This window comes from Apteryx rowi, unplaced genomic scaffold, assembly GCF_003343035.1.
Source record: "Apteryx rowi isolate R43461 unplaced genomic scaffold, aptRow1 scaffold_481, whole genome shotgun sequence".
Taxonomy (NCBI): Eukaryota; Metazoa; Chordata; class Aves; order Apterygiformes; family Apterygidae; genus Apteryx; species Apteryx rowi.
Window position 1 is genome coordinate 638,981 of NW_020450740.1, and position 19,529 is coordinate 658,509.

The window sequence follows — 19,529 nt, forward strand, 5'->3', positions numbered from 1 at the left end:
ACTAATCTCAGTACCAACACCAAAGTAAACATAGAAAATTATTATAACTTAATGCAAGGTTTATTACAATTATAGGTAGTTTACTCCTTTTGAGTATCCTACAGTGGTTTTTTTTTTTTTTTTTTTTTTAAACAAGTACCATTCTAAATACAAATCCATGGCTTTTGGCTTATGTGTACACAAATGTTTGTGTAGGCCTGAATTACCCTTTGGCTTTATGGTACCTATGTGTTTCTAAATTGGATGCCTAAATTAGATGAATCCAGACTTCAGAGCATAGCATGCAGCTACATTCATCTGATTGTTTAGCCTTGTTCCTTAACTTGCTTTTCTGAAGCTAAAAGCAGCTTATTTTACTGGGGGGGGGGAGGGGAGAGGGTATAAAATCAGTATTTAGCAGTTACCCGGAGCCATAGAACTTCACTTGAAGACACAGTTATTTTTGCACCTGCTATATGACATCATCATTGTGGGAGTCCTAGGTGTTGTGGTTTTACATTTTATACCTCATTTATTGCAGTTTGTTGTTCTCCTGCTTTGCAAAACATTAGCAAATCCATCAAATGCTCTTTTCTTCTTAACAAAAAAGTGACCCTGAGCTACACTGGTCTTATTTTTTTGATCGAGTTTTTCACTTGAATTTTGGAGATTGACAGCTATTGTAGAATTGTTTTCCAATTCTGTCAAAGTAGTATCATCCTCCATCTCACTGGAATCGGTCTTTCTGGAGATTGTATTTCCTCTAGTCTTTTGTGGGAATGACCATAAACTGTATTGTACGCTTTCATTAAAGAAGCCTTGTCGGGGTGGTGAGGAATATGCATTTTCTTCACTCTGATCCAACTGGGAATAATTTTCTGTGTTGAAGACTGACTGTGTTTGCCCAGAACAGTTAAGATGATGCAAATCTGCCATAACATTGCAAGACTGCCTTTCTTCAGGCAGGCAACAACTGGTGCTATCCTGTGTTTCTGTATACTCATCACATTCTCTTTTATTAAAGCCTTTTTGCATTTTCTCTGCACAAGTCTTAGGCGTTTTCACTTGCTTCCCCTGTGGTAATGAGTCTTCTTTCTCAGCAGTAACCATAACACATCTTTCAGTTGTGCTTTGAGGCTGAGATTGAAGAGATGATTCATTGATGGCTGTGTTGGAACACAGTAGCGATGTTTTTCTAACGATTTGATTCAAACCAAAATCAGTGGGAGTAAATGTAAAATGATTGTTCTCAGATGTATTCATGTTTCTTCTTAATGTAATATCCCCTTCCCTGTGATTCTCTTCAGAGGAACTCCTCTCTCTGTGCTCTTCTGCACTGATCTCTGCTGCGTTTTCTTTTTGTTCAGGGGGACTGAATCTCTGACAGTGCTGGGGTTGAATGGAAAGCTGGTACAGCCACAAGCCTGCCTCTGCAGAAGGAGTATTCTCTGTATGCGAGGCATATGTGGGAGAATGTTTTGATGAAACTAACATCGTATCATTATAACTTGTATTTTGTTTGCAGAGAGAATCAGAAATAGAGTTTTGAATTGTTGACTCTGGATTGGTAAAACACTTAAACATATCAGGAACTTTTTGACTAGAAAAAGTGATTGTGTCAGAATCTGACACAGTTAGATGATCACTACATTTGTTAGTGTAAGGTGATTCTGTTTCAGACATGATAGTATCTGATCCGTAACTAACAGTGGTTTCAAAATAGGCATTGTTCATGTTTTCATCTTTTCTAATATGCTGAAGTTCAGCAGCGAGGCTTGGAGACTCTGGCACTGTTGAGAACTTACCAGTTTCATTGTTTGTACCAGCTTTTTCTACTGACGACTGACAGCCTGGGAGATTGTTGCTAGGTTGTCCCAGTTCAAAATCTGCTAAAGAACTACAGTCACTCATTGTAAATACAGTCCCTTCATCTGAAGAACTATCACCAAATATATCTGCTAAATCATCTTTTTCATTACTGCCTTCTGGTTTATAATATTCTATAAGAGAATTTTCTCTTGTTAGGTAGGCACTTAAATTCTCATTATTTATACCTTTCTGGCAGCTGTTTGGTAAAATAAAATCTCCTGCATCACTGATTTTATTTATTTTACCATTTACACCAAGCTCTTCATCGCAGTTTTGTGTTCTGGGCACAAATACCATAGCACTTAGGGGCTCATTATGTGGGATCATTTCTTTCCGTTCAGGAGAATCTGGTGTAGCCTCCGTAATTTCAGACTGCAGCAGATCGGATTTGTTAGTTATCTCACTGTTCCCAGAGTCTTGTGCATTTGTATGTGTTTGTGTTCCAGAAAATGGAAAGCCAGTCTCTCCTGTGAAGGGTAAATCTAAATCTGAAGATTCAGTGTGAATTGAGTAAGAATTGGCATTCAATCTGCTGGGTATGGGAGGGAAACTGCTCTTCTCTGAGTCTTCATTATTTGCATAATTTGAATCTTTACGTAATGAAATGTCATTGTTTGTTAATTTTCTTGGTGTTATTTCATTGCTGTTTTTGCAATCCATTCTTATAGAAGATTGTCCATTGTGATCAGCATCTGTATAATTTTCATTGCTGATACTAGTTGCTTTGCTGTTTGAAAACACTGATTTTTGCTTTGCTTTGATCTCATTACTGCTTTGCTTCTGGTACTTTTCCTCAGTATTTGGTGCGTGTACATTGCTATAAATGACACTTTCATATGACCTAGAAGTTTCTGTAGGAAGAATACATGTGTTTTTTAAAGAATTTTCATCACAAATGAACAAATTATTCTGTGTATTTGTTGGTATGCTTGCAGAACACTCTCTGCCCAGAGTTTCATTTGAAAAAGCTTGATTAGAATAAATGTGTTCTGAAGCTGAATTTTGGTTTCTACGCATGAGTCTCCATAAGTTTTCAAGGTAGGGTCTAGCAAAGGCACCCAGACAAAAAGCACAAACAAATGTAATGAACACTGAGAGGCAGACTGCCAATGCAAGGTCTTGCTCGGTTTTTCCTTGTCTAAAAACAGTGTTAGTATCCCGGATTTTTCTGACCAAAGAAGTTGAAAGCTTTTCCTTTACCTCTATATTGTAGATGAGATATTTCTTCCTTGTTGCATTAAAAATACATATATAAAATCCTTCAACAGTTCTATCAGCATTGTATATTACTAAATTATTCATTTTATCCAGTGTCATGCGAGGAAGACTAATATCTTTTGAAATTCTGCCAGTAGGTGTCCACCAAGAGACCCCATTACCTGAAATAAAAGAAAACATGAATTAAATCTGCTTTAAAAGTAGAAAATACTAAGACTGAGAGGTCAATTTATTTCTATAAAGACATTCTATGACCATCTTTGATAAATCTAACATTATTTATTCTTATGAAATGTTTTATTTTTATCCCTCCATAATCACTAGATATTGGGCCAGATGTCTGTTAAATCATCTCATGTTTTCCTCCACACTTAAAATGCAGCACATACTGTGTCTTACTACCAATCTTTACAAGAAAAATAGTGTGGGTAGGAGGGGAAATCGCTGGAATTACGTAAGCATGTTCTGGGTCTTACCAGAAACACATGCTAATCTACTTCATGCAAGATCCATGTTCACAGCCAGCCCTTCTTCAGCATGGCATGGTGGCTACATGTAGCTACTAGGTAAAAACCTATTCCATAGTTAACTATCAGGGTTTCAGCTACTGTGATTTTTTCGTGTGGTTACTGCTTTGACTGGAGCAAAAATGTTTGAAAACCAAGGCTATTTGTATCTACCTATTGATTATTCCAAACTTCAGCTACTGCAGGAGATAGCTGCTTGTTGGCTTTTGGGAGTACATTTCAAGATTGTGTGTACATGTTTGCTTTTGGATCTGCTTGGGTTTACGGTTCATTTTCAGTGCAATCCAGTATGTTGCTTTTAATCCCATGATCATATTTTTCTCTGTGACTTTCCTTGAAAATAGATAAAGCAGGTGGCATATTCGATCGACCCTAAGTATTTTCATTTGGGGATAAAGCATTCCAAATGGAAAGGCTTATCACCTCTAAGTGCTGTTAGTCTGTTGGAGTTAAACTGTTTCGGCTTATGACACGTGACAAATACACCTCCTTTTTTAAGTTCTGTCTTCATTTTTCTTCCGCATAGAGAAAGTCTTAACTCTGTAGAATTTGTCATTTGCACTTCAAGTGCTCCCTATTAATTGCGTATGCAGAACTTGTTTACTGAGTGAACTGTGCTGCAGTCTTCGGTGGCTGTACTTCTGTAGAAGAAATATAATTCCTTTCCCTTTTACATGCAAATAATTTTTCATCTCATTTTGCTGTAACTGAGTACTAGAAACACTATTGCATCCCTTCTCATTTTTCTATGTGCCCCAATAGGACTGCCCCATAGCTATTAATCACAATATTAAGAAAAAAGCCTAATTGTCTCCTATATCCAAGCATTAATTAATTTATAACATAATTATACACAAAGAAGTTTAAGTATATACTAGCATCACTTACTAGTTGGATGCAAGATACGAGATTAAATTTAAGATTTTTGGTGGGAAACTGACTTTCCAATATTCTAATTGATGTAATACTTTCTAAGCAAATAATTTGCCTGTTAGCTTGTTTTTCAGTTCTTTTTGAACCAATTTCTTTTATCATTCTGCATGCATTTGGATTTTAGCAGTGTATCGATAGAGTCTGTTTTACATACCCCTTGTGTTATCCAAGTCACAGTTTAGCACAGACGTCTTTCCTGTTGGGATTACAGTTGTTTTAATTGAAACACTGTCATTGCAGTTTAAATGGAAACTTGAAAGAGGCAGGAGAGGCTTTCGTGAGATGTTGGCAGATTTATTGTATGAAATATTCCATTTTTTCCTTATTGAGTCAAAACGAATTAAATGTTTGAAAGCATTTAGTCTGCAGTTACATATCCGGGGATTATTTGATGAATTCACTCCAAGTTGAAATATGTTCAAATTGATTAGTATCTGTGGTAGAAGGGTTRTCAGAGCATTTCCACGGAGATCCACGACCTATTTGGAAATAATTCATTCAAAATTCATTCATTCAAAATTAGTTTATCAAGTCTTAGAATGGAATCTGAATTGGTATATTGTCAACAATAACTTTTTTTTAGTATAGCGAACATTTCTAAGGAAATGGGAAAAACTGTTTAGAATTTCAAGTATATTATTCTAAGCTTTTTGATTTAGATGAAGAAAGGATTGCACTATATTTAGCGCTCTTTCATTGTAGAATACTTTTATCTGTATGACTGGGAATATCACATGGTTCTCATCATGGAATGTCTATTAAATTATGCCCTTAGATGCAGAAGAGGTTTCTCTTAATGAAATGATGCAAAAGATTTTCAGTCATGAAAACACCTTATGTTTTTTCATGGCTCTCTGGTCTCCTTAGAAATGGCCTCTGTAGCCACATTTCCTCTGAAACTCGTCTGGAATTCTTCCTCAACTTGACTATGCTGAAGTTGATAAGGATCTGTGGTATCATTTTAGGGTTTGGGGTTTCCTGGAGGGAATGGAAGAGGGATGTATGTGTATGTATGTGCATATGCAGAAGGAATGGAGGACAAAAAGGATGTGCATGTGTGTAGGAAAGGGGAATGCCACAGAGAGTATGGTCCTTTCCCCTTGTGAACCTCCCTGCAGCTAGTTACCTATCTATAATACTGCCTTGATAGCACTTTCTTTTTCAAAGCCCTACTTGCTGTTAGAAGACCACTGAGATTTTGATTTAATCTGTTTGTGTGGTGTAGGGATGTGATAATGCTTATCTGTTCACACAAAAATAATTAAAAAAAAATTGCAAAATCAGAACAAACAATCTTATTAGTATTTTACCCCTTCAGTAGGCATCAGAGGAAGATAATGCTTTAATACTTTGGGGCAAAATGAGATGATACATATATGTTTGTGTGTGTATGTGTGTATATATAATATTTACATATACATGTACATACACTGAATCAACTAATGAGCAATTTATGCTTGGATTAAGTATGAAAGATCTAACTAAAATCTAGTGTGTACTTGATTAAGAGTACTTAAATGTATTCCTAAATGTAATGCTTTTCTGCTCGAGTCCCTCTTTCAACCTGCAGAAGGCTAATAGCCTACCCAGGATAACTTCCGTATTGACTTTCACGTATTTCTGTGTGTGTCCTATTTTTCTTTCCACACTGAAGAGATTAACAGGTCTGCACTGCACAGTGCAGTGTAGTATAGAGATATGGAGGCAGTTGAGTAACAATAATAGTTTGGCTACTGTAGCACCAGCAGCACCTTTTGGAGTTTATCTGTCTTGCCAGAAAGCAGTCTGCAGGGTAGATGCGTCTTTGTTCACAAAACCTAGCAGGAAAAGTAAAACTGATGTGCATGTATTAAATTGTAGAAAATGTGTTGTTTGGTCATTAAGATGGGTGGATGGATAAATGAATGAATGTCAGGACCTTTGTTAAAACAGGTGTCCTGCAGAAGGTAAAGTTATTGATAAAATTAAATTCCATCCTGTAGTGGATCCATAGCCAGTGACCATTGGTTTTCCCCCTCCCCCTGCAGATGAATAATCCAAGTTTTAAGTTAACTAGGTCCTACCTTGCTTCAACACATTGGCCTAAAGTACAGTGTATTAGTGTATATGGCATAGCATGCTTGCTACTTCGTATCTGTTGATATCTGGCCATATTCTGACTTTTGCCATTTAAAGCTGTCCCTGCTTTTTATATAAATCTGTTTATATAATCTGTAAAATCTGTTTACAAGCTTTTCATATCAGACAGACTGCATGTGCCCTGATAAGTTTAAATGAACATAAAACAGTATTGTGAGTCAGAGAGATGATGCTAAAAGGATGCCTTTAAAAATCAGACTGCTTTAAAATATCTACAAGAAAAATAAATCACATATTTTACTGTTCTCCAGTTATGATTGAAGTTTGTGCCATAGATAAATGGTTTTATTTTCAGAATGTATTTTGGATAGTTAAAAAGAGTGGTATGTCTATATATTAAAAACAAATATATGTTATAATACAAATAATGGTTATTTTCACCATTAGCTTTAATTTTTATAATTGTTTGCTAATATCATCTTTGGTGAATAGTTGATAATTAGTATCTTGAACAAGGGTTAATACAAAAACATGTAAACTAATATTACAACTGTTTCTAACCTGTAATTTGTTGAGATCCTTGAAGGCCTCTGGATGAATTTTCGTTATCTTGTTGTCTTGTAAGTAGATGTTCTTCAGTTGTGAACAGTTTTGAAAATCATTCAGATAAATCTGTAATATGTCATTGGATGACAAATGGACAGTTTGTAAAGACTGCAGCATTCCTAGTCCTAAGAAAAACAAAAATGTTTTACGTTTTATATTCTAATTTTCTAATTGCATCAAGCAACTTTTTAAAAATTCTTTGCAACAACTTTCCTTCAATTACTGTCCACTGCAGCCAGTGGCTGCAGGCTTTGATTTATCATGTCTTTTCTGTTCAATGGTGTTATCCCATTTATAAAGTTGTATAGCATCAACAGCAGGCACTTTAATATATTCACAAATCAATGCATGCTTTTTGAAATTCAGACATCCATAAAAGCAGTAACATGACCATGTCTGTACTTCGAGCACACTTCTTTGGAGAATTAGAGATGGGAAAGGAGGAGTGTGAAAAGGGGCAGAATATACCCTGTTTTTTAAATCATAATATGCTAATAGTAAATGAAAGGGAGAGATGTAAAAAGTGATAAAGCTTCTCCTATTCATTGCTGTCTTCAAGTTCGTGCACGTTTTTCATGTGTGGAATTACTTGAACCATATTCGTAGGATGTAAAGTTGACTGAAAACTAAAACTTGTTTGTGTTGATTATGGCAGCGTGCCTGTGAAATACTAAGCGTATCAGCTTATTCTCCAGCGTTTCCTGGTTATGATAGCATCTGTTTTGCATACGTGGCTGTTTTGAAAGCTAGGGATACCTCATTTTTCTAAGACACTGTGCAGGCAGCCTTTATAACTCCAGCCTGCAAATTCCAGTTGGAAGGCTGGCACCTCAATGTTCAGCATCACCGCAGTTTTGTAACATCTATATGTCACTCATGAGTGATTTTTTTGATTGTAGGGCATTGTTTAGAAGCTACTAGTTCTCCTTAAAAATTTTGTCCTTGGTGTCATCAAGTTTACAGGAAATCTTGAATTTCAGTTTGCTCTTTCTGCTTGCTGAGTAACTATCTCTGGGCTTACTGCAAAAGGCTGACAGAATAATTCATTCCTACTGTAAATGTAGAGGTAGGTAGTATGAAAGGCATTCAGAAATTCTGGCAGTTCCATCCATTCTTCCTTGCACCTTTATGAAGATTTGCAGGTTGCCTGATTGAAGCTACATTTGTGCCAAAAATGTATACTGGTATGGCACTGATGGTTTGCAGCCGGATCTCTCGAGTGTTGAGAGAAGGGTTTCTTTATAGTCAACCCCCCTACTCAGAATTTAAGCTTGAGTTTCTTACGACGTCTCCCGTACCAGCGCTTAAAAAACAGAAGGCTAATGAAGTATTTTGGAGAATGAAAATAAAGTTATGAACACGTATTTAAATGAATATGAAATTTAAATGCAACTTGGGAGTATCGTAGCATGATGTGTAGCAATTTGATTTTTGTTCTTAACATCTAGCAATTGGAATTTCTTACAGTAAAAGTGTAATCTTTCTGACCTGGTATGTATAATAATACATTGTTATATTTATATAGCAAAACAATCAAATTCTCATCAATATATTTTATAATGTAAGCTGTTTCTGTACTTTGCACAAGGAAACCTTATAGATACTTACATATACACTTAGCAACATAATGAAGCAAAACAGTTTACTGCATGCCAGAGAATTATTTGGTATCAAAAAAGGAGAATGATAGACCTTCTAGAGCCCTGTGCAATTTCAGGATTATTCTCTTTAATAACCTTTTGAGATATGCCTTTTTTTTTTTTCCTCTGGTATTTATGAAGTTCAAGGCTAATGAATATGATTGATATCAGAGATCAGTAAAATTCAACAAACGAATATATAGGGTTGGGCTGCTCATACTATAGCTTTTGCTTCATTTAAGCACTTTTTGAGCAATGTGAATTGTCTGTTTCTGAGGGCACAGGCTGTCATAAAGGGTATGCTGGCATACTTCAGTGGCTAGCAAATACTTCCTAAAAGTTTACTGAAGACTTAATTCCAGCTTGTTAATAGAAGGTGTCACTTTGGGTGTTCTCTTTTGAAAATATTAACAAAGAGATGGCAGTAATTGTTTTGAATTGGACAAAATGTTTTCCTGCATTTGTGAAATACTGAAATGGGAGCAAGTTTTTAAGAGTATTGACTTTCTTTTGAACAGTAGTATGAAATCCCTTATCCGTCGTTTTCTTGATGTTCAGTTTCACAGTAGGGACTTGGAACCTGGTGTTTTAATTCCAAACATTTTTACTTCCCTTTCTATAAAAGAAGAAAAAAATACTCCTTTGCCTCTCAGAGGATAAATTTGGTAATGTTTGACTGGCACTAAGGCATTATAATTACAAAGACTGTATAAAAAAACCAAACCAACTGCAAAGAACCATTTGCTCTAGTCTCTGTATTTGCACTCAGGTAAAACTTTCCCTTACCTTAAATATAACTAAATGAGATGGTTGTATTCTGAAATCAGTAAGATGTATGAAATTATATCTAAAATTAACTTATCTCTTGGGTGATGTGCTTAAAGGTTTTGAAATACTTACCTCTAGGAATTGTATTAAGATTGTTTCTTTCAACTGATAATACTTTCAAAGCAGGCAAGAGATGATAGGCTTCTCTGTACTTTTCGGACGTGTGTGCAGGTGTAGGTATGTCCAGTGTGAGGGTGTTGATGGCATTACCATTGAGGTTTAGAGTTTCTAAAACTGGTAAATTTCTAAAAGTAGTAAAGGAGAGTTCAGAAATCATGTTGTTACTGAGATTCAGGTGTTTCAGCATCCATTTTTTATTTCTGCCATCGGTGCACAGGAATGTTTTAATGTTGTTGTAACTTAAATCGGCTGTTATCACTGTTTGTGATATATCTTCTGGAATAGCAGATATTCCAGTAAATGAACAATTCACTAAGAACTTCCCATCCCACCAGCAGTCTGAATGATGAGAAATATTGGAAAGAATCTGGTGTGACTTGGTTTCCGTCGATCCAGGAAGGTTAAAGTAAAGGAGCACAGCTATGACGCTCAAGTGAAGGCTATCCATAATATCTATATGTAAGATGTAAAATTATGGTAAGTTCAGCATAACTACAATCAAATAGAAAGTAGAAATACTTCTAACATTCAAAAAACAAAAAAACAAACTTAAACAAATACCCAAACCACTGCCAATGTTCTGCCTTAAACATACAGTTTTGGAGTCTTAGGTATTTTTCAAAAAGCATATTCAGAAATTGGTAATCTTCCCGCGCCCTCCACTTCTCCCCAAAACAATCCAAACTTTTTCTTACTTTTTCCCGTCCTTAACTCGAGAAACACAGCTCCTCAGGAACTCAAGAACTGAAAACAATGGAGACTTTTGAACTAACTTCTGGTATCATACACTATTATCACTGAGCAAAGTCCACCAGTTATAATGTATAACAAATAGATGTGGAATGGTTTTCATACTTTCAGTTAATAACTAGCTTCACTGTCGATAACACAACATATCTTTAATGAGACCACAATCTTGCAAGTAACACTTCTAAACCACAGTTGTGTCTTTGTTTTGAAATGGAACAATAAATTCTAAGATGAGAAATTCAATTGTCTTTTACTTATTGAAACAACCACCACCTTTACAAATGCAGAGAATTCTTCACATGTAAGTTGTTTTAAAGTACTCAGTGCTGTATTTTATACAGGCAGGTAGTCTGCACTTTAAACACATCTAGACTCTCAAGTGCATCTGCAGGATTGAAATAAATGTGTGTTTCACACAGTGTTTTAAACAAGTACAGAAAAATGTATGTTAAGCAGTTAGAAGATAAACCACAAAAAATTCACAACATGGCATGTATGGCACCAACATTTGTCAAATTCTGTAGTGAAAGTAACAAAATACATTAACAATACATAAATAATGGCCAACAAATTAATAATTTATATTAATTGATATCTGTACAATTGGTTTTGCTAGGTTTTTGACTAAAAATCCACACTTCAAAAACAATTCTCCAAACCATAATTTAAACATAGCTTTGTGACAAATTTTTCAGCTATACTGCATGTAGTATTTTAATAGGAGTTCTGATAATTACAAGTAAAGAATCCAGTATTAGCATATAGGCATATCAGTACTAACCTGACAAGAGCTATAATGTGTTCTTTATAGTCTATTTGATCAAGGCAGTATTTGTTATTTACCATGACCTATTTCAGCTTTGGGAGTTCTGCTGATACTACTATTAGTAAGAGAGCAACAGTTCTAAAAATGTCACAGTTTCTTTCCTCCACTTAATTGTAACAAATACTAATAAGGGCACCATTTAGAGCAGGAAAGATGTATGCATGCATGGTTTCAGCAAAATCTTTATTGACATGATTAATAAATACTAACTGTAGTAAAACTACAAATGCAATGTGCAAAATGTGAGCACTTTTCCATTATCTTTACTGTGAGCAATGAAATGACTTCTGTTACATTTTATTCCATTTTTGTTCAAAATAACCCTGACCCCCAACTGAACATCAAAACTTTGCTGTGCCTGTATGCAATTTTAATGACATACTTCCCTCATATGACCCCTCTGACCTGCCATGTGGCATAATACCTGACCTGTAGATCCCCCCTCTAAAATCACTTCCACCCATTTAGTTCCTACTGACTTCTAGTCAAAGGCAGGAATCAAGACCTTAGATAGGAAGTTCTTTGCAGCAGGGACTGACTTGCCCTTTGTGGAATTCTCGTACTTGGACAGCTATAAAACAAGCCTAGATTGTAATTTGTCTTCCCATAACAAATGAAAAATTCAATTCTGAAGTTAATATGTAACATTTGTACAACTTTTATGAAGCAAAGTGGGTGCTTATCTGGAAAAACTTGTCAAGTGCTTGTCAAGTCACCTTTGTGGCCTCCATTAAGGTTACTTGATGCTACTGCAGAAAAAATATTTTAAACTGAAAAAAAACACATGGTGGGAAGGGGGTAATCTTACAATGAGCTGGTCTATTTTTAGTACAAAACACCTTATCTCTCCAAAGTAATTATAAGGCTATAATAGTTTCTGTAAGGTTTCAGTTCATCACATACAAAGTTTCAGTGTTGACAAATTCAGATGCACATTTACTGTGCTGTCATGGGATCCAATACCATCACATTTAGAATTACAGACCTGCAGTTTTGTTAAATTCAGAATTTAATTCTGAGGTTCTCAGTAATGCATTGGTACTGATATTCATGGAAAAAAGAGGCCTAATCTCAAACACTGCTGCTTATAGCCATGCCATGCTTTAGATTATCAGCTGTTAAATAATGAATTAATATATTGTTCACATTAAAGCACCCAGGAAAATACTTTTCTTTTGGGTAGTGAGCAAATTATCAGTACATATTAAAAAAATGTACTTTTAATATAAACACATTTTATAAATACTTCACATAAATCAAGCAAGCGTAGAATACTTAAACTTACACAAATATTATGTAGCTCGAGAAACACTCAAGTAATTACAATTTCCACTATTACCAGCTAGAATATTTCAAAATTAAAATTATACTTCCATACTCTATACTACTTTGCAAATATTATTGATGGTAGAGTAATTTTTTTAACTCCATGAGACTATATGGCAGAAGTAATGCAATATTTAAAAGTGAATCTGCCATTGTCTTTCTTTTAGTACACATATGGTAGACCACTTAATTTGGAGAGAAATCTTTACATCAACCTTTGGAGAGTAGAGGACACAAAGTCTGCCACTTCAACCATCCTAGACAAATCTGCTTCGAACAGCACATTGATGTTCCTGTTGAAGTACTTCAAATTGCAGTTTTGTTCTCAGCAATCTTCAAGGAATTGAGAGGCAGGACAAAAACCTGCTTTAGAGACAACTGAAGGCAGTCAATATAATTTCTAAGAGTATGTTGCCTTTAAATATATTCTATTGGTCCCAATTCAGGAAGGTACTTCAGTATGCATGTAAATTGAAACATGTTACAGCACCTTACTAAATTAGAGCCACTATTAGGACAAATATGATGAAATAATACTGCTGAGCATAACCTGTGTTTAAAAATATTATATAATCAGTGTTAGTATAAACTGCTGTAAAAACAGAAATGCTTGAAGGCATGCAGTTACTTCATACAAACAAATGTAAACAGAAGAGAACTCTCCTGGTAGTACTTTGTGTTCTAGTGTGTGGCTCCACATGGATTGACAGAAGTCTGACAACCCATGTTATATCCTGTCACTTGAACCTTGAACAGTGTTCCATCTGCGCACATACAGAGCTTGAAACGCAACCAGTTACCATTATTAAACTGTTCCCCATAAGAAGAACTTGGCAATCGCGATGGGCTGACCATCACAGTTCCATTCAGGATGATGCTGTTTTCCTATTAAGAGGAGAAAAAAAATAAAAGTACAACTTTTTATGTAACCAAGGCAGCCTGTTTTTGAAAAAGACAAGTTTAACCAATAAATCACATCATTAGGATGTCTGTAGAACTCAAAAGAATAACATTTTTTTAAATCTACAAGGGAAAGTTTCATTTTAAAATTAAATTTGTGAGTGACGTCCACCAATTTCTCAATTATAACCAGGAAAGTACTTTGCTTTTCCAGTGGTAGGTTGCTATTGAGAGAGACAACAGTAGTATGATAAACAGTTCTTCACTTCAGTGAGCTATTAGCCAACACAGTATATCTAAAAATCTATACATGAAATGGAAATCAGGGTTTGAACTTATATTTCCAGATGCACATATCTTTATTTCGCCCCTCCCCTTTAACATTTTTCCTCCTTTTATATGCTCTACAGTCTTAACCTCAAAAAGAGCTTAAATGAATGCTGATGAATCTTGCTGTGACAGCTCATGAAGGTACTGATCCTAACTGTACACTCTGCTCCTCTGTCAACAGTAGCTGTTTGCAATAAAGCTTCCAGAAGGGGATATGTATTTCCTTTGGTGTCTGTTTCAGTGCAGAGGCCCATAGCTTAGCTTTACTTACTTTGTGGGTTTGTAGCATCTTGCAGGAGTAAATCATTGTTACCTTACAACTATTGAACCATTAATTAAAACCAAGATAATAATCCACCTTTTTAAAGTCCTTCCAAATACACCAACTGCAACTAAACTTTTATGCATGCCAATTTAATATAAAATTTGAATCCATACAAAACTACAAGAATTTGCTCTCTGCCTATATTTGAAACTAAGCTGCTCAGATGCTGATCTGAAATACTTACTGCTTTAAGTTCCATGTTTCCTCCCATGCGAAACTCAATGGTCTTGCCTGTAATGAAAACTCCTTCGTTTCCACGGACAATGGCATGTCCATCAACCTTTATGTTTAGATCACTGGTTGCATTACTGGTAATCTAAGAACATAAAGAAAAAAACAAAAAGAATATTACAGATCAATGAAAAAGTGCCACTTGGGTTTGAGTAACTTTTATTACCTTAAAAATATTGTTAAATAATTTAATAAAAAATTTCAATGTATTTTGCACCCTCCTCCCACTATGCTTGTAAAGCTTCCGCCTATTTGTTACTTTCTGCACTTACATATAGAAACAAGAATTACCTAAGTTTGGAAGTATGCAAAATAGCTTATTGCTTGCATATCATTTGATTGCAATAAAAATATCAGCAATTTACATGGAAGAGTTATATGGGATATATAACTAACACTGGTAGCAAATACAACATTCCTGTAAACAGTGATCATGTAAACTTATTTTTCTGTATTCATTTAATTTGGTCTTCCATTTAAAGTTATAGTTGTTATTTTTGTCTCTGAAGCATACTAGTTAACTGTTAGCCTGCAGAGGAAACACAAAAAATAACAAGCTAAGTTCTCTTTTTTGTTTGTCCTTAATAGGATTGGTCACTGCTTCCCAAGACACACTTGACCCTCTGTAAATCTACTGACACTACTAATGTTATATAGTAGAACTATGGACTGTATTCTGTGTGTAAGCCTTTATTATGAGTGATGATATGCAAGAAATAAATTTTAGTCTAACATTAAGATCAATGCTTTTAATGCATACGTGCTGATATTCAGGCTCTTTAGTCTTCTGATCAGAACATGTTTAACCTGGAAGCCTTAAGCTAATGGAACTTCTATAATGCTATTACTGTTCTCTACACTTTCACTCAGACTTCTAAAAATCTGATTGTAATAACATTTATCACCAATGAAAAGAAAATGATGCTGAAATTCTGGTAGTTATTTTTGTAAGTAATTAGAAACAAAGCTTTTCAGAGGTACTCTATTTTTGAAATAGTTATCTGTGCACAGACACATAAATGCTTAATAAAAACATATACAGGCTTTCTAATCCTGGTAATGGAGTTAGTATGGTATTTTAGATGTTACACTCATTTAATAATATCAGTTTTAATTTATATTGGACTTTTAAAGATGACTTAGGTTTTCAAAGCTGCATTTTTTAGCTGTATTAATCAAATTTCTAAACATGCTTGCAAGATCAGATTACAATACAGACATTATTATTCTACAACGAAGGAAATTCTGTAATTAACTTTTGCAAAGAGTAAGTGATGGTTTATAAAAAAGGCATACCCTCTCTGTAGAAGCCTTTTGTACATTCAAGATTTTAACTCCATTTGGCAGATGAAACTCATGAGTTTCATAGTCTGTGCTGAACAAGGTGTTTTGTGTCCGTGGGTCAACAAATTCCATGCCAATGTCACTGGTAATGGATGTTTTGTCCTTCTCCACACTAAGCTTTGTTGTTCCTTGCTGAAATACAATCTTCAGAAACAAAGTCTTAAATTAATGATGTTTCAAAGGTAATGTTTATTCATAATGTGAGCATAATTCCATAGTGTGGCTCACAAACTTTCAATTCATGATATAACTTACAGGCTGATTATTTCCAGTAATCACCAAATCTTCATTACGTCTGCCTCCTACAGTGCTTTTATATAATGGATGTATAACGCCCATGTCAGAAACTTGCTTAAACCTCAGTAAGCCACTCTCATGGAACTCCATACTGTCACAGCCGTTGGGACCAATTCGAATCACAGCCCAGATAACAAGTGTAATCTGGAAGAGAAACACACATTTTTTAAAGCTTACTTTGATCATTCAGGTCTTCCTGCGCAGGGTATTGTACTAATAGATGCTATATTTGAAATAATTATTAATGCAAATGTTTAAGTGAGCTGTAGGGGTAAATTTACTTTAGTATGTTTAATTCCTACTAGAAACATTAGCATACACTTAATTATAAAATGCATTTTGCATGACTTTTTACACTCATCTGAAATAATCTGTGTATTTATATATATACACACACAGATATACATGCATGCATATGTTTGAAATCAAATCATGTCCACATTTAAATCTTTTTCCTGTTTAAGGGTAATCATGGTATCATAAGCTAAACAGTTTTGCAGAACACAGTATTGCAACGCAGGATATACTTAGTTACCTTTGAACTACGAGAAAGCACCTTCTGATGTGGATGTCTAGTTATGAAAAATGATTCACTGCTTTTCATTGTCGAAGCAATAAAAAGGTGGTTCACTGAATAGTCATAATGAGCAAGAGGAGAGGTTTAAACTACAGTGGCTGATGAATTCTGAACAATCATGTGCAGTTCAGTTATTATGTACAGTGTTCCTGCCTGAACAGTTATCCTGAATGCATTTGTACTGCACACACTTGCTGTAAAGTTTTGAGAATGGATAGAGACTTTCAAATTTCCTACTTCTGTGTTGGATAACAGGTAGGTTCCATGCTGGGACCATGATACTGGAATAGTGATGTCTAAACTGATAAGATTTTCCTGTCTAATCTTGTTCAGACTACAAAAGAGCAAGAGGGAGAGAAGAAAAATGAGGAGTCTCCAATACATTTTAAGTACTTCACAGCCACACTGGAGTAAATTTTCTCTCTCTAATAAACAATCAAAATGAAATATATCCCAATGTTACTTACAGCCTCAGTATTATACTCACAATCAAATTGATGACAGCCAAAATGAAAAGAAGAACGATCACACAAATGGCCAAGTTGCCTTTCCTGCCACGTAAGCCTGTCTTATGGAGACGGTCTTCATCAATTGGAATGTATCCTGCTTTAAAGTTACTGTTGTGCTCCTTATTAACATTCCTGCGCTCTACAGCCTTCTCACGCATAGACTTCTTCACAGGGCCGTTAGAACTTTGCTATAATTCAAAACATGGATTAGCTGTTACAAGGCTCGTAATTCACCAAAACCATACATATGTATGTATGTGGGGGAAAAAAAAAAGAAAAATCAAGAATGTGGACTGATTGGTGGAACATACACGATAATATATTCGATATTATATTTTGATCTGCCACTGTATTTGTACTATCCATTTATGCAATGTGCATAAATGCAATCTATGTGCAATCTATGCTGACTACCACTAATATTAGAATCCAGATATTTTCAGACAATTTATAGATGCTTTTATATCTCATTTTTTATGGTGTCAGCTATGAATTATTAGTGAAACTACTGCAGTTAAATAAAAAGGATTCAGCTGTAGAAGAACTTCATCAAGTTTTTACCTCTTGGGAGTAATACAGGACATAATCCTGCAGGTCATTTACCACTACACAAGATTTTAGTTCCCTATACACAAATGCAGGAGTCTCAAGTGAGTTTATCCAAAAATTTCAGGAGGAGTGTGGTGAGTGAGGACTACGCAGGTTACAGTCAACTTCTATTACTTGCATGCAGCATTAAGAAAAGGAAAAATACTTTAAGGCCTCAAACCTGCCATGGAGGGAAGTTGGCCAGTATAGCTTTACCTTACTGTCTTGAAATGACTAGATTGCAAGGTGTATTTTGTCAATCTGATAAATTAACATGCAGAGGAAACTCTCACAGATATTCACAGGGAGAGAAATTTAGATGCATTTTCATAACTTTGAACAAGATTTTGTTCCACCTTCCTTCAATGCAGTGAGGTGCTATTTTAGGGTCCAGTTCTTAAAGCAAGGGGTTGATCTTTCTGATGGCATTAGATTTGCTCATCTGACATGAATCCTGAAGCTGCACCTTAAGCTTGCTATACTCTGTGTGTGTGTGTATACACTAATGTAAAGGGTAAAAATGTCTTCTGCTTTCTTTATTGTTGAAGAAGGAGATGATGTCCAGAAAGAGGTTTCCTTGGTGACACTGTGGAAGCCACTGTAACCCTACAAAAACTCAGAATTAGGTAGGGAAACAGTCTAAGAGAAGAGGTTGGGATTCTGTGGAAAAAAAGATGGAAATCTTGCACAATGGGATAGTAATTTTTTTGTCCCAAGGATCCTGTGTTTTTGAAAGCATTTGATGGTGAGACAAAATTCAGATTCAGTTTTTCACCTTGTAAGGCAGGACAAGAGAAGGCAGGACAGCACCAGGACTGACAGAATATCACTGGCATGGTTGTTGCTGGATTAAGTGCTGTGACATCCATGCAAAGCTAGGGGGTATCTCCTGAGGCACCAGAGACTCGGTTTGGAGAGAATCCCTCAGGAACCATAGGCTTCTTACCTGCTAATTCCAAAGGCAGCATACATGCATGCACACGCACGCTCGGCCTTATAAAAATTCCCCAGGAGGCAGAGGAGCACCTGAAAGCCCAGCCCTTGTACAGCTCCCCTCTCTTTTCCGGCTGCAGCTGAACCTTGTGTGGTCAGAGGCAGCCACCACGTGCGCCCCTCCAAGCAAGAACGGTACTCCTTTTGAGAAATTTAGCTTTCGCTGAAGTGTGAGAGGTCAGATGCTGATACAGAAGCTGAATTTGAGCTTAAGTCTTATTTATACATTGTCACTGAGCTATCCCACTTGTACTAAGTAAGATGACTCATGTGGGAGCTCTATTTATACCGACCGCACTAGCTAGCTGCTCTCCGACTCACAGATTAGTGGCGAGTATCTGTTTACACAGGGCAGTTACAGCCCTGTGCAGAAACGCTAGAACATTTTATTAGTGACATTCAGATTCTGAAAACGGTATTTTTCCGTGCTGTAGAGTTTACACGTGCAGACTCCGCGGCAGGGCTCTGGGTCCGACGCCGTCCTTGCCCTGCGCAGCGCCGCGAGGCGGCTGCCACGCTGCAAAGCCCCTCCGGGCACCGCGCCGGGCACCGACGCCAGGGGCCACCTCGGCGCCGCCGGGCGCGGAAGCCGCCGCTCACAAGCGCCGTTTCCCCTTCTCGCGGCGGCCTCGCCGCAGCCACCGCGCGGCACGAAACGCGCCTCAGCCACGGCCGCTCCAGAGCCAGGCTCGCACGGGCCGAGGACGCCCCGGGCGGGGTTTCAGGGCTCCGCG

The 19,529-nt window shown here is 36.3% G+C and overlaps 2 protein-coding genes across 2 annotated transcripts; both read right to left on the reverse strand.

The window, feature by feature from the left end:
- Positions 1-391: 391 nt before the first annotated feature.
- Positions 392-10,581, reverse strand: LRRC66 (leucine rich repeat containing 66). Its single transcript, XM_026078633.1, has 4 exons — positions 9,752-10,581; positions 7,167-7,336; positions 4,681-5,005; positions 392-3,227 (listed from the first exon to the last, which is right to left on the reverse strand). The coding sequence occupies exons 1-4, from the start codon at positions 10,245-10,247 to the stop codon at positions 508-510; spliced, it is 3,711 nt and encodes a 1,236-aa protein (XP_025934418.1). The 5' UTR covers positions 10,248-10,581; the 3' UTR covers positions 392-507.
- Positions 10,582-10,855: 274 nt separating this feature from the next.
- Positions 10,856-17,402, reverse strand: SGCB (sarcoglycan beta). Its single transcript, XM_026078634.1, has 5 exons — positions 17,193-17,402; positions 16,087-16,272; positions 15,784-15,975; positions 14,441-14,572; positions 10,856-13,586 (listed from the first exon to the last, which is right to left on the reverse strand). Exons 1-5 carry the CDS (start codon positions 17,370-17,372, stop codon positions 13,383-13,385), a joined length of 894 nt encoding a protein of 297 aa, XP_025934419.1. The 5' UTR covers positions 17,373-17,402; the 3' UTR covers positions 10,856-13,382.
- Between the last annotated feature and the right edge of the window lie 2,127 nt (positions 17,403-19,529).

Excerpts from the sequence above, each read along its gene's own strand:
- SGCB (XM_026078634.1), bottom strand. The coding sequence starts at position 17,372 with ATGCGTGAGAAGGCTGTAGAGCGCAGGAATGTTAATAAGGAGCACAAC. Across the intron at positions 16,273-17,192 it reads TGGCTGTCATCAATTTGATT|ATTACACTTGTTATCTGGGC; the intron begins GTGAGTATAATA and ends TTTCTCTTCCAG. Across the intron at positions 14,573-15,783 it reads AAAAGGCTTCTACAGAGAGG|ATTACCAGTAATGCAACCAG; the intron begins GTATGCCTTTTT and ends TTATGTTCTTAG.